The 15,000-nt window shown below is 37.5% G+C and overlaps 1 protein-coding gene across 1 annotated transcript in view; it reads left to right on the forward strand.

Moving 5' to 3' along the window:
- LOC115220418 (dual serine/threonine and tyrosine protein kinase-like) overlaps window positions 1-15,000 on the forward strand; it is a 78,757-nt gene that overhangs the window by 47,841 nt on the left and 15,916 nt on the right. Inside the window, exons 2-7 of the mRNA XM_029790540.2 lie at window positions 1,686-2,206; window positions 5,331-5,922; window positions 7,572-7,724; window positions 9,307-9,389; window positions 11,990-12,073; window positions 13,798-13,895. Coding sequence (XP_029646400.1) covers window positions 1,686-2,206; window positions 5,331-5,922; window positions 7,572-7,724; window positions 9,307-9,389; window positions 11,990-12,073; window positions 13,798-13,895 — 1,531 coding nt within the window. The remainder of the gene's footprint in view (window positions 1-1,685; window positions 2,207-5,330; window positions 5,923-7,571; window positions 7,725-9,306; window positions 9,390-11,989; window positions 12,074-13,797; window positions 13,896-15,000) is intronic.

The raw sequence follows: 15,000 nt of genomic DNA on the forward strand, positions 1-15,000 counted from the left end.
TAGAGCAGTATATATTAAAAATGGAGAAGGCCAGTTTATGGGATAACCTCTAGGTTTCCTGTCCCTAAAGGGTTTAGCTTTATGGCATATCATCAGATCCCAAAAACCTGTTGGCCCATGACCTCTTCAAAGCATAGCAGCAGAGGCCAAAATGGTTTATGGGATCTGACGATACGCTATAAAGCTATACCCTTTATGGATGGGAAATGTATACATGTAAATGTATGCGTGGCTTAGTGGTTAGTATTTGACTCCTGACTGTAAGGTATTGAGTTCAATTCGCAGCTGTGTATTGTGTTCTTGAGCAAGACACTTTATTTCATTTTGTTCCAGTCCACTCAGCTGGCAAAAATGAGTTGTATCTGTAGTTCAAAGGGCCAGCCTTGTTACACTTATCCATCCAATATAAATCAACATATATTGGGGGTCATCCTATGAATAATGCAGCCTTTTTATGCTTCTTTTATTTTTCAAAATTATGATAAACAAAGTTCTTTTTTAATCTAAAATATACACTCCTTCATTTGCTACAATGCTCTTCCATCTCTCTTCCAAGGCTCCTCTTGTCTGTGATGAAAAATACTCCTCCAGCACTTTTCTGACTTCTTCTACAGAATGAGTGAGAGGAGTTAAATGTCATGGAGCTGCAAAGCGTGCAGCACTGTTGGCCGAGCGGCATGTATGTCGGGCCGGCGCCGGCAGGGCGTTGCGCAGTCGGCAGCAGCGGCGAGAGCGGCATGTCAGTGGGCTGCCGCACTGCTGCTACTGCGCTGTTAGAGGGCCTAAACAATGATTTTTGAAGAATGTGGAATAAATGATAATTTGATGGGGCAGCGAATATGGTGGGTGGGGCATCATTTGCCATTCAAACTGCTCCAGCCTTTCAAATGTCACCCTCACTGTACACAGCCGAGCGTTATCCTGATGGAAGAACGCCTTACATCTTAAAACTAAAGATGGTTGTGCTGACTGAAGCTGCTCAGGCTGCTCACAGTATATTTCCTTTGTTATTGTTTGGTTTGGGTTCAAAGTGGACTTAACCTTTCGTATCCCACCAAACAGGTAACAACACCTTACATGAGTGAAGACCTTCTTTAACCTGGGGTGCCTGTGTTTCTCCTTTCCCTACCCACTGTTTTCAGTGTTTGACATTTTTATAGGGAGCCCATTTCTTGTCACCAGTCAATGTTCAGTTCAAAAAAGGTTCATTTGTGAGATGTTACAGCAAGAAGAGCAATTAGACTCAGAAAGTTTCTGAGGAATATCTGTTATTTATGTTATTTGCTTCCCAACCACATGGTTCCGGGTTCAGTCCCACTGAATGGCGCATTGGGCTGGGCAAGTGTCTTTTGTTATAGTCTTGGCTAACCAAAGCGTTGTCAGTGGATTTGGTAGACAGAAACTATAAAAGAAACCCACCATATATATGTATGTATATATTTGTGTGTCTGTGTTTGTCCCCCCACCACCTCCACCATTGCTTGACAACCGATGTTGGTGTGTTTATGTCCCCGTAACTTAGCAGCTTGGCAAAAGAGACCGATAGAATAAGTACTAGGCTTACAAAGAATACGCCCTGGGGTCAATTTGCTTGATTAAAGGCGGTGCTCCAGTATGGCCACAGTCAAATGACTGAAACAAGTAAAAGTAACCCTTTTTTTTTTCTTTTCTTTTCTATCTTGAAGGTCCCGATACTTTACTGCTCAATGAAGAAAATGCAGAAATCATGTCCGTATCTTGTAAGCCGTTGACATTTGTGATCCTGGGGCAAAGCATCTACACCAAAAGCTGCATTGTCAATGAAATAATAGAAGAGGACATCCTTCCAACGTTTGATTGCAATTACGACGATGAACTAATCACGCGGGAACTCCTCATCAAGTATGGTGAGGTGGCTTGCGCCACTTTCATTCTTTCCTATGGTTACACCGTTATTGAAGGTCTCCAAGGTAAGAAGGACAGCCACCACATGCAGGTTCACAAAGATGACATCGTTATCAATAGAGAAGAGGTTACCACAGACAATGATACATTCAGTACTCTTGAAATCACGCTGGATGATAAAATACTGAACTCTGGAGCACAAATCATCGTAGCACCGAGCAATGTCCCCACGGAAGAAATGGAAGAAATACTGAAGAATTACATGGAAAATGTTCTGCCTGTATTTATATTCACATTCAAGGGTAAAACGCTTTCTGAAAAGGTAAGCAAAACAAAATCTTATAGACATTATAAGCCCCGAATCTAGACAAATGTGACGTCAACTATGTATTTTAAATTTTTAATAAAGGGTTACTAATTACACGTTACTAATTAGACTGAATTTCAGCTGTTTTCAACTGATTTTGTTAAGTTTAACTGCACTGTAAACTCAGTAAAGGATTTTTTTCTTTAATTTAAAAATTAGCATTCATTTCATCATTTTGTATACAATGTTTTTAATACAACACTTTGCAGAAAACACCATATCCGGCACATAAGAAAACACCATATCCAAGCGTGGCCGTCTGCCAGCCTCGTCTGGCACCTGTGTCGGTGGCACATTAAAAGCACCATCCGAGCGTGGCAGTCTGCCAGCCTCGTCTGGCACCTGTGTCGGTGGCACATAAAAAACACCATCCGAGCGTGGCCGTCTGCCAGCCTCGACTGGCATCTGTGTCGGTGGCACATAAAATCACCCACTACACTCTCGGAGTGGTTGGCGTTAGGAAGGGCATCCAGCTGTAGAAACACTGCCAGATCTGACTGGCCTGGTGCAGCCTTCGGGCTTGCCAGACCCCAGTTGAACCGTCCAACCCATGCTAGCATGGAAAGCGGATGTTAAACGATGATGATGATGATGATGATGAGTAAAACCACCAATAGAAGAGAATATGACCAAAGACTGTGTGTACTCCATCCCATGCATTTGTAGCATGTTATAGAAAAGCGAAACATACTGCCCCCTCAAAATGAAGGTAGACAAACATCGCAAAGCTGTGACACGAGGAGATATTGATAAATCGGGTATAGCTGATCATATATGGAAAAATGGAGACCACCTTCCCCTGTGGGATGAAGTTAAAATAATAGACAGAGAACACCACTGGAAAATATGAAAACTAAAAGAAGCAGCACATATGCCAGGACACAACAACCTCCTAAGCAGACTGAGTGTAGATATGAATAGCATATGGGAACCGGTATTAAGGAAGGATAGGAAAATATTAGATTTATAAGCCCTAAAAATTCACTCCATAATTGCCCACTGGCATATGGTGTAGTGGTTAAGAGCGTGGGCTACTAACCCTAAGATTCCAAGTTTGATTCAAGGCAGGGACTTGAATAATAATAATTATAATAATATCAAAAAATACCTTAGGAATGAGAATCCAGGTTCGAAATTTCCCCAAGACACCTGATGAAGGCTTGAAAGTATATCAGCTGAAACGTATTAACAACAATGATGAGGACAAATATCTGTCAAATGTAAATAATATAAATAATTCCTCATCTCTTAAATGTAGAACTGTATTTTGTATAAGCGTTTTGGAATTTGAGACAAAATTCCAAAGCTTGCAGTCTCTGGTGCAGCAAAGAGAGGAGGTCTGTGTTTCATAACTGAAGCCACAGAGAAAGCCACCAGGCAGCTTTGCACAAAGAAAGCAAGCTTACAGCTTGTTATCTATGGATCTTAGGTCATTGACCTTCTAGAAACTGTTCAGAGACGTGCAGTGAAGTGAATACCTATTTCTTTATTACCCACAAGGGGCTAAACACAGAGGGGACAAACAAGGACAGACATAGGTATTAAGTCGATTACATCGACTCCAGTGCGTAACTGGTACTTAATTTATCGACCCCAAAAGGATGAAAGGCAAAGTCGACCTTGGCGGAATTTGAACTCACAGCGTAACGCAGACAAAATACCGCTAAGCATTTCGCCCAGCATGCTAACGTTTCTGCCAGCTCGCCGCCTTCAGTGAAGTGAATACCTTCCATCAGGCATCTACCATATTCTGAACACCTTGCCTTCCTGTGCATAGATACACTGAAGCTCCAATGTCTGGCAGGTGACTTAGTAAACACCCACAAAATTATTAACCATAGTGCCAATAACCACCTTGAGCACCTTTTTGAATTCCATGTGTCTAACGCATGTGGCCATTCCTACAAAGTCAGAAAACAACACAGCTCCCATGACTTTTGGAAACATTTTTTCACACTCAGAGTTAATGAAACATGGAACAAACTACCTGCATCAGTTGTTAGTTGCCGAGACATTGCATCCTTTAAAACTTCCATTCTTCCTGAAATTTCCCAACACTACACCTGATATCTCCCCCCATCTATACACATGCACACATGTATATCATGACTCTTACATTGTTCACTTTCCTGTATTTTGTATATAATTCTATATACTGTACATGCACCTTAGATGAGCTGTAATGCACCTGAGCACTTCACACAATAATTGCATTATTATTATTATTATTATTATTATTATTCTATGTTTGACTTTTGCTTTACATTTGCACAAGCTGGCTCCAAGTCTCACCCAGAGACCTCAAGAAACAACAAGTTGGAAGTTCATGTTGGTGTTATGCCTAGGGTGCCATATATTTGATTTTGTACTTAGTGAATGCCTAAAAAACCATACGAAAATTATGTTTGTTTTAAAACTTGAGATTACAAAGAAAGTATTTTGCGTAGGATATGAGCAGTTCCCATGAGCACTATCTTTTGAATTTCTGCCATTTTGGGGTTTCCTGGTGTTATTATTATCATTATTATTATTGTTATTATTATTATTATTATTATTATTGTTGTTGTATAAAACAGATAATGGCTTTGCATTCCCTTGTCAAAAATGGAGTGTTTAAATCCGCTGCAAGCAATTTATTGAGTTTTGGAGTAGGAAACTTAATTCTAAATTTCCTTAATTCCTTTTAATTGTTGGGAATTTGATAAGCAGGATGTTCATGGTAGATTCCCTGTGACAGAATACTCTGTCCTACCACTAAATGGATCTAATGTTCATTCTCTTTCTTGTGTAGAAAATTGTAATTACCATTATTTGCTGATGTATAAAGCACATTTTTTTTTTACCAAAAATGTTTGAAAAAAAATCATCCTGGGTCCTTTATGCAAAATTGTGCCTTTCAGAAACTAATTTCGTCTACAATACCCATTTTGCCCGAATGTGCGCTTCTGAAATTGGGGTGCAGTTAAGATATCCTTGTGTCTTTTGTTTGTTTTGGTTAGTAAACAAGAATTTAAATGATAAACTAGAAAATATTATAAACTATGAATTTTATCTTTTGTGCTTTTTGCTGTTTTCACAGGAAATCGAGGAACTTACCATACTTCAGCATTTATCTTGTTTGGAGCCAATTCTGTTCGCTCGTGTGTCTCCTACTTGGCAACAGACGATTGATACAGATGCCCCTGATGGTGCTCCTAATGAACCTATCTGTAAAGAACCAAACTGTGTGCCAGAGCGAATATCTGAGACACTAATGTATCAGTTAGACAGGCTTGGTTTCACTGACAATTTAGATGGTCCCAAGAATATAACTACAAATTACTTTGAAGTTGAAACTTGCCTTGTTGAGGACTTGAAGGATTTTAGTCAGATGCTGTCACGTTTTGTGGAAAATATGCTGAAACGATATCTAATTAATGCATCAACTGTACTTTACAATGTACACGAACGGTGCCTTGGTACCTTCATTTTATCTGCTTTTGAGATGACCAGAGATCTGCAGATGACACCTAAAAAGCTAGAATATGCTGAGAAAAAAGAGAAAGAGCTCTATCAAGAACTAATAGATATTTCTGCTTCTAAGCACAAAGAAATCACAGACATTATTCAAGAAACAATAAGCAGTCTTATTGAGAATATTGAAGAGAAAATGGTCCAACACCAGTTTGTTGGTAAGTTAAACTATAATAACCGACAATTGTTATTACTACATATAGGCATTTGTTACAGTTCTATCTCTAGATATTCTTCTTATCATCAACCTTTACCAAATTAGAATGATTTGTGATATTGACACTTAAGTCACCTGACCAATTTTATGAAAAGTAATACAAAATTTTCCAAAAGGAGTTGATTGTTCCAGAACATAGCTCAATATGAAAATTTTGTAAGTAAATTTTAAAAAATCATTTCTTAGAGATCAGTTGCAATTTACTTCTTCGATAATTTAGTATGATATTTAATAGGGTCCTCACCTGTAGAAATGAAAATTCTAAATAAGTAAATAAGTAAATTAAAAAACAAAAATGAAGTGTGCTGTTTTGAAAAGCATGAAATGCAATGATTGGTCACAGGTGTTTGGCTGCTGCTAATTATGTGGCATCGTTGACTGAATATGCAACCTGTTTTTGGCACTGGAGGTGTAAACTCATGCATGTGTGCACAGAAATATATACACACAGACATTACCCATACATACAAACATAACCTGATGTTCACAGAGCAAAAGAGAGAGTAACACCATGTCTGCTTGCAAATAAGTCTGTTTGAAATCAGTAGGGCCAAGTCGGCAGTGCCAAAACTTTTAGCCCAATCTGGCAACTCTAACTGGTGCTATAGAGGTTGTCTTATTGAAAACTGATATTTCTGTAACCTATATTACTTTCTTTTTTTCTTTCCATATTTTCCAGCATACAAATCAATATAGTATATTATGTATATATGAACTTTAACCCTTTCGTTACCAGCCTGACTGAAACCAGCTCTGGCTCTGAGTAGCAATGTCTTGTTTTCATAAGTTCTGAATTAAAATCTTCCACCAAACCTTAGTCACAATTTATGTTCCTAACACTAGCTTCATGATAACCAAATCCTTTGTTATATTTAAAGTAATTGAAAGAAACACAGAGCATCTCAAAATAAATACAGTAATGAAAGGGTTAAGCATTCAAACAGCATCACTCTCTTTCCAAATTCTACTGCATTTCATATGGAATTTTTGGTCCTCCGATCTTATCTTGGTGTTGAAGCTGATCTGCTTTTTTGGCTGTAAATTTTGGTCAGAAAAATTTTACTTGTATGCCAGGAAATATGTTGAGGCTTTCCTTTGTTTCCTCAACTACTGCAACAGGTCAGCTGAAGTTCAGTGAAGTTCAGTGTATCCAAAGTGTTAGATACTAAAATGAAACCTTAGTACAAAAGTAATAACCAGAAATAATACATGTGTGTATGTACACGTACACACACACACACACTCACATACATTGAAATCCTGTATAGTCCTGTGTAACCTTGTGTATTCGTATCCAAAAATAATTGTGGAGATCTTTCTACATGAAACCATTGGTTGCCTTATTGCTCCACAAATAAAGAATATTTATCTACCAATGCAGTGTTGAGCACTCATTCTCTCTATTCAATACTAGTGTACACACACACACATACATATATACATACACATGCACACACACACAATATACATATCAGTAAAGAATATGGTTGATACAAAGCCATAAGGCTATTTTTTTGTTTATAAATGTTAATTTCAAAAACAATATGCCTCACAATACTAACATTTCCATCGATCCATTGTCATTCGAAGGAATCGAGATTTCTGAAGATGGAGAACTGAAAAACTCTGCTGATATAAAACAATGCACGAGTGAAATCCAAAACTTTGTGCTTAACGAATTGAATATAGCAATCGCCGATAAGCTAATAAACTCTGTGAATGTCTTGAAAGAACTTTATACAGGTAAGTTATAGTTTTTATACAGGTAAACTATCCTTTTAGCATTCAGGTTAATATAACAAATGTAATGCTTATCTATTTCCATTGTTTTGAAATACGCATTATTTTGTAGCTTCAAGATTTTAATGATGTGATAGTTGAATGCACCCATCCATATCTAAGATGAATATATATATACACATATATATATATGTGTATATATATTTATTATATAAAATCCGTTCTGTCTGTGTGTGTGTGTCTTATAGAATCTTGGGCATCCTCCATCCGATTGCGCTCAAATTTGGTATGTAGATACTGACGGTATCAGGGCGTATATAAGTCTTGAAAAAATTACAAAAATCGATTTCAGGTGAGAATGCGATCGATAAAGCCGTGGGAACATGCATTTGTATGCACAAGTACATCAGCTGTTGCAATCAATACTGCGCATATGTGAGAAAAATGCACGTGTAGTTTGTGCAAAAAAAGCTGGCTGGCTTGAAATAATGCCACAAAATGCAGTATATTTAAGAGACCAAAAAAGTAAGACGCAAAAGAGATATTTTCTTCAAACTTGGCATGAAGGAAGGAAAGACTATTTGGTTTCTCAAGAAGTTTTTTTTTTGCCTTAACATCATTTAACAAAACCAAAACTTTTATTGAAATAAAGGCATGCTTAATTATTTTTTAATGAAAAGAAAACACTGATTGCTTTTTATTCAGCATATATGATTCAACACCATCCATTGGACGGGGGTGGGGGTGTTTTTCTCGTGTATATATATATATATATATATATATATATATACACACACACACACAAAGAGAAAAGATGAAGAAACAGATTTGTTTTACAGGATTAAGGAATATATAGAGTCATAATAATAAAGATATTATACAATTTTGTATAAAATAAGGTTTTGTTCTTTCAATATAATTAAAGTAAGAACCGGTTTTGCATTACTCATTACTAGGAGCCCTAGTAATATGTCTTCCCCCTAGCACTATGTCTATTTTTCAACCCTTAGCTTGATGAGCAATGCAAAACCGGTTCTTACTTTATGTTGAAAGAACAAAATCTTATTTTGTACAAAATTGTATATCTTTATTATTATGACTCTAATATACTCCTTAATCCTGTAAAACAAGTCTTCTGTGTTTTTTCATCTTTTCTCTTTCTGTATATATCCAATCACATGTGTTTCATCACTAAAATATTTTCGACCTCGTGTATATATATATATATATATATATATATATATATTACCTGAATTTTATAGTATTAAATATCTATCATGACTGAGCTTAACAATCAGTTTTGTGTAAAGAATACAATGGAGTGTTAGCTAACAATCAAATTATATAACTTTATGCTCATCAGAGATAGCCCATTTCGAAGGAAATATGGTGATTGGTAAGATCAGCTGTGATGAATATTTAATACTATAAAATTCAGTTAATATACCCATTCTACTGACATCTACAAGTGCATCTTGTCCCTGACTTATGGTCTCTTTAGATGACTCACACACACACACATATATATATATATTCACACACAAGTGTATATGGTGATGATGATGATGATACTACTATTGTGCAGGAACATTGACAAGGACATTGGAAACCTTGGAAACAGATTCTGAATTTGCTGATGGTGCCCGAACTACAGATGCTCTAAAACAGGTAATTATTCCATATTTTTGTAGCAGTGATTCGAAACCAAACCACTAGTTAACCAGTTAGACACCACAACCAAACCACACTGGTTTCACATGATCAGTCTATCATGTGAAATGAAGCAACCAATCAACATGTCAAATTATGACATGATTTAATCTTCTAGAATGTTCTTCTTGTACTCTAAAAGAACCTCTTTTGGTGATAATTCTTTGCATGATGTTGAGGCAGCTGAATAACACGTGTCTCTAATTCTTGCCAGGCAGACAACCAACAGAGATGGCATAGGAAAAATGACCAAGAATCTCTATCGCCACAAAGATAGGACAGTCAGTTTCAAATATGTTGAGCCAACCATATGCAGCTGTACCAAAAACTTTCTCTAATCTCAGAGTAGCATCTCTCTCCCAGTCTGTAATTATTGCTGTTGTTAACTGTAAAACATGTACACAATTACACATGCACACACACACATGAACACATGGCTAGTAGACTTAATCTGTCACCCAGTCTAGCATTATCCTGTTACCCCTTGGTACTTTCAATGGTTTCTTATTTAGACCAGGCCTCCATTTTGGGGGTAACTTGATACCTCATTATACTACGTTCTACTGTAGCAACATCAATTAATTAGCTCGTTAATTAAAACCACTTTAACATTCTTAGCTCTATCACTAGCCCTGGGACTCTCAAGGCTGCAAATTGACCTTGTTTCCATAGTGCATATGTGACAGATCACAACACTCCCCACCGGTAAGGGATGCTAGTTCATTGCAGGGTTAACTTCCCTGTTGTTACTGGAACTTATTTTTCAGCTGAGTGGACTAAAGCAATGTAAAATGAAACATTTTGCTCAATGAAATAATGCATCACCTGATCCTGGGATTGAAACCATGACCTTGTGGTTGTGAGTGCAACACACCTTCACACTTTAGCATCTACCCTTATATTATTATGCCTTCCAAAAACTAAAAATATTCAAGAAGGATGTTGTAGTTTGCCAGAAACATTGTAGTACAGATGCAGGAAAATGAAATGAGAGAAAAAAGGGAAGCTTCTAGATTTCCTGCACCATTGCCCTCAATGTGACTTCTGTGACACTGACTACACCAACAGTTGGGGAGTTGCTGCTAACTCAAACACCAGGCTATCCAAAATGGCAGGATCTCTCTCTTTCTCTTTCTCTCTTTTACTTGTTTCAGTCATTTGACTGCGGCCATGCTGGAGCACCGCCTTTAACCGAGCAACTCGACCCCGGGACTTATTCTTTTGTAAGCCCAGTACTTATTCTATCGGTCTCTTTTGCCGAACCGCTAAGTAACGGGGACATAAACACACCAGCATCGGTTGTCAAGCAATGCTAGGGGGGACAAACACAGACACACAAACACGCACATACACACATATATATGCCCCATCTTTTCTGCCCCTATCGCTTACTTATCTAGTTTTTTCATACGATTATTATTTTTTTGTTTTTTCCCCTTTTTTCGCTATCCTTTTTTTCTATTTTTTTCATACGATATTTTTGTTTTTTGTTTTTTTTGTTTTTTCGAACGTTTTTTTCTGCTATCCCATCATGCCGGATCCTAGGTCCTACCTCCTCACCCTCCATCACCGTTTGAAGGATCATCTACGTTCGCTTCTGTATATTGCCTTCAGCCGTCTGTTAATCTCTCTCTACTTCTTTTTAAAAAAAACCCGCTTCTCTAGCCATGTCTCTTTCCTAGCCGCTGCCTACATCACCGACTCATCCCTAAAGGTTTCCGCCTCCACTTCCACCTGCTCTCCACTCGGATTCTTCATCTTACCCATACTCCGCACCACATCTTACCGCCTTATGCGGGCCACCATTCGCTCCAATCTCTCCAAACTACATGCCATCAACCGCCTTCTTCCTCCTGCTTTCTCCACCTTCTTCTCCTCTCTGCCGCCTCTCTATGCTCCAAACATAAAAGATCGCCATGTTGATTCGTTAGCTACTGCACGCATTTTTTTTCTCTCCTTCTTTCTGTGTTTTTCTCTCTCTGTGTATCTTTCTGTTGAAGAGCGTAGGCTCGAAACGTTAAAGACTTGTTTATTTATATTTCTGAGCGCCATACTAATACAATTGTTCGTTGTTTTCCACCTGCCTTCGTCTTTTGTTTATTTTCATAAAGCTTCCCGTTATATATATATATACATATATACGACAGGCTTCTTTCAGTTTCCGTCTACCAAATCCACTCACAAGGCTTTGGTCGGCCCGGGGCTATAGCAGAAGACACTTGCCCAAGATGCCACTCAGTGGGACTGAACCCAGAACCATGTGGTTAGTTAGCAAGCTACTTACCACACAGCCACTCCTGCGCCTATGTAAATGTACTGAAGGGCCATTGTGCTTGAAATATAAAGATTTTTTTTCTAAAGCTTTCTACATTGTTAGAAGCTTTGTTTATTTCTCATTTCATTTTTCTAAAAGCATCATCTTTGTTTTCATTCCCTTTCATTGGTTTCAGCTATTGTGCTGTTGCCATGCTGGAGCACCTACCATTCGTTAGTTGACTCAAGTGAAAACTCATGCTTATTTTTTTTTTTTTTTTTTGTTCTTGTTCTTCTCTCCGTAGATAATGAATGCTGCCTACCATGTCCAAATTACCTTTGAATCCAGTTCGTCATTCATGCGGTTGTTTTTAGAGAAGATGAAGCAGGTAAAATTTATTTATTTTCACTGTCATCATAAATCATTGCCATCATCATCATCACCACCATCACCACCATCATCATCATCAGCAGCACCACCACCATTATCATCATCACCACCATCATCATCATCATCACCATCATCATCACCACCATCATCATCATCACCATCGTCATCATCACCACCATCATCATCACCATCATCATCACCACCATCATCATCATCATCACTACCACCACCATCATCATCATCATCACTACCACCATCATCATCATCATCATCATCACCACCACCATCATCATCATCATCACCACCACCATCATCATCATCATCACTACCACCATCATCATCATCTCTACCACCACCATATCATCATCATCATCACCATCATCATCACTACCACCACCACCATCATCATCACCACCATCATCATCACTACCACCACCACCATCATCATCACTACCACCACCACCATCATCATCACCACCATCATCATCACTACCACCACCACCACCATCATCATCATCATCATCACCACCACTACCATCATCACCACCACCACCATCACCATCATCATCATCACATGCAACTTGCCTGGTCCAGTAAGTCATATGAGTATGTCTCATCTGTGCATGTCACAATTACAGATACTCTTTTATTCGTTTCAGTCATTTGACTCTGGCCATGCTGGAGTATTATTGCCTTTAGTTGAACAAATCGACCCCAGGACTTATTCCTTGTAAGCTTAGTACTTATTCAGTTGGTCTCTTTTCACTAAACTGTTAAGCTACAGGGACGTAAACATACCAACATCGGTTGTCAAGTGATGATGGGGGAACAAACACACACACACACACACACAAATACATACATATATACATTATCAATAATAATACAGGGTAAAATTAATTAATCAATTTATAATTAATAATCTTACCAAGTAGTACAGTATGTTAAAAGAACCATTATCGGTAAACTTATACAAAAATTTTATAATTATAAACATAATTATATTTAGGGTTTAGCTGTCTGGGAGATATCTTATGGTAGTAGAATAGTATTTAACTGCTATTTCTAAATTTCAGTATGTGGTGAAGCAATTTTGCTAAGCCCTAATTATAACTATGCTTATAATTATAAAATTTTTGTACATATATATATATAATAATAATAATATTAGGGAGTAAATCCAAACTTACAGGGAAAAATTAGATTTAGGATTAAATCAAATTTCACAGTATAAATATAAATTAAATTAGAGATAAAACCACTATTAGGCAACTCAAACAGTGATAGACGTAAACCAAAACATAATAGTGTTGCCTAATAGTGGTTTTATCTCTAATTTAATTTATATATATATATATAATATATATATATATATAAATATATAGATGTACGATGGGCTTCTTTCAGTTTCCTTCTACCAAATCCACTCACAAGGCTTTGGTCGGCCGGAGGCTATAGAAGACACTGGCCCAAGGTGGGACAGAACCCAGAACCATGTGATTACCACACAGCCACACCTGTGCCTATGATAACAAATCGTGTTTTGCATTCAAAATCCACTGAGGTTGACTTTGCCCCTTTCATTCTGTTTGGGGTCGATGAAATAAGTACCGGTTAAATACAGGGGTCGATGTAATCAAACTAATTCTGTCCCCTGAAATTACTGGCCTTCTGCCAAATTTTGAAACCCTAATCTTATCTTTGAATATATTTATATTTCAGTTGATTTTATTGGTACCCTGGAAGACACCTCCCCGTATTGATCTTGCCTGGAAAAACCGAGCTGCTGTGGAGATCTTAAATAATTTATGCCAAAGCCGGTTTGTTATTCTTTAATCATTTCATTTTCTACATTTTGTTCGGTTTGAAAGACATAGAAGGAACTAGAATCTCCATAGATTTATAGCAACCTCAAACCTTGCCAGTGAAAATCAGTAAACAGAAATTGTATGGAAGCCCATTAGAAGGACTTACCATTGCACCTGTTGTTAGGTTAAGGACTTGATTCAGTCTCAGAATGTCAAGATCATTCTCTCTTCCCCATTCAGTCTCAGTAGCTCTGCAAAACAAAGGCAATAGCTAGTAGCTTTTCTTCTTTAATTGTATTGAAAATGGTAGAATTAACTCCACTTAGGTGCCTTTACCAAGATGTTCTAGCTGTGACCAGCCTGCCTTTTACTAGATTTGGTTTACTGACGACCACTTTGTCTAATTTCTCCTTTTTTTTTCTTTTAAGATGGTAAGCTGTGATTTGTAGATGTGACTATCATTTCTAGCAGACCAAGCGACTACTGGTATCAGTTCAGTCAGTTCTACAGATCCTTTTCCTTCTCTTCCTTTTCCTTCATCTTCCACTTTTTCCTCTTCTCTCCCCATTCCTTCCACTTCTTCCTCTGCTGTTTCGTGTTTCCTCCACTTTTTCCTTCTTTTCCTCTTCTCCACCCCCACTTTCCTTTTCATCTTCCTCTTTGTTTTGTATTCAGTTTTGTGCCTAACAAACAAACCAGTTTTAGAATGCTCCTGCTATTTACAGTTGAGCTAATGATTGTCTTTATGCTGCTACTCAATTTGCTAGAAGTAGCTGCCGAACTTCCCTAAAATAAGAAAAAAAAAGAAATCACACAATTTCAAGATCTCAGATCAGATCTAGTCTGAGGACATGCCAAATCTTCTTTCCTCAATTTCAAAAAGCAGCACAGGAAGTTTATGAGTGTTGCTCGATGACTAAGACACATTTTGGGTCATCCCATAAAAATGTCATTTTTTATACTTCTTTTATTTTTCAAAGTTAAGATAAACAAAGTTCTGTTTTAATTTAAAATATTCTCTCCTTCATTTTCTACAATACTCTTCCATCCATCTAGTGGACTTGCAAGGCCCCTCTTCCAAAGTTCACTTGTCTGTGATAAAAAAAAAAATACTCCT

The sequence above is a fragment of the Octopus sinensis genome, linkage group LG16, assembly GCF_006345805.1.
Source record: "Octopus sinensis linkage group LG16, ASM634580v1, whole genome shotgun sequence".
In the NCBI taxonomy this organism is placed as follows: domain Eukaryota; kingdom Metazoa; phylum Mollusca; class Cephalopoda; order Octopoda; family Octopodidae; genus Octopus; species Octopus sinensis.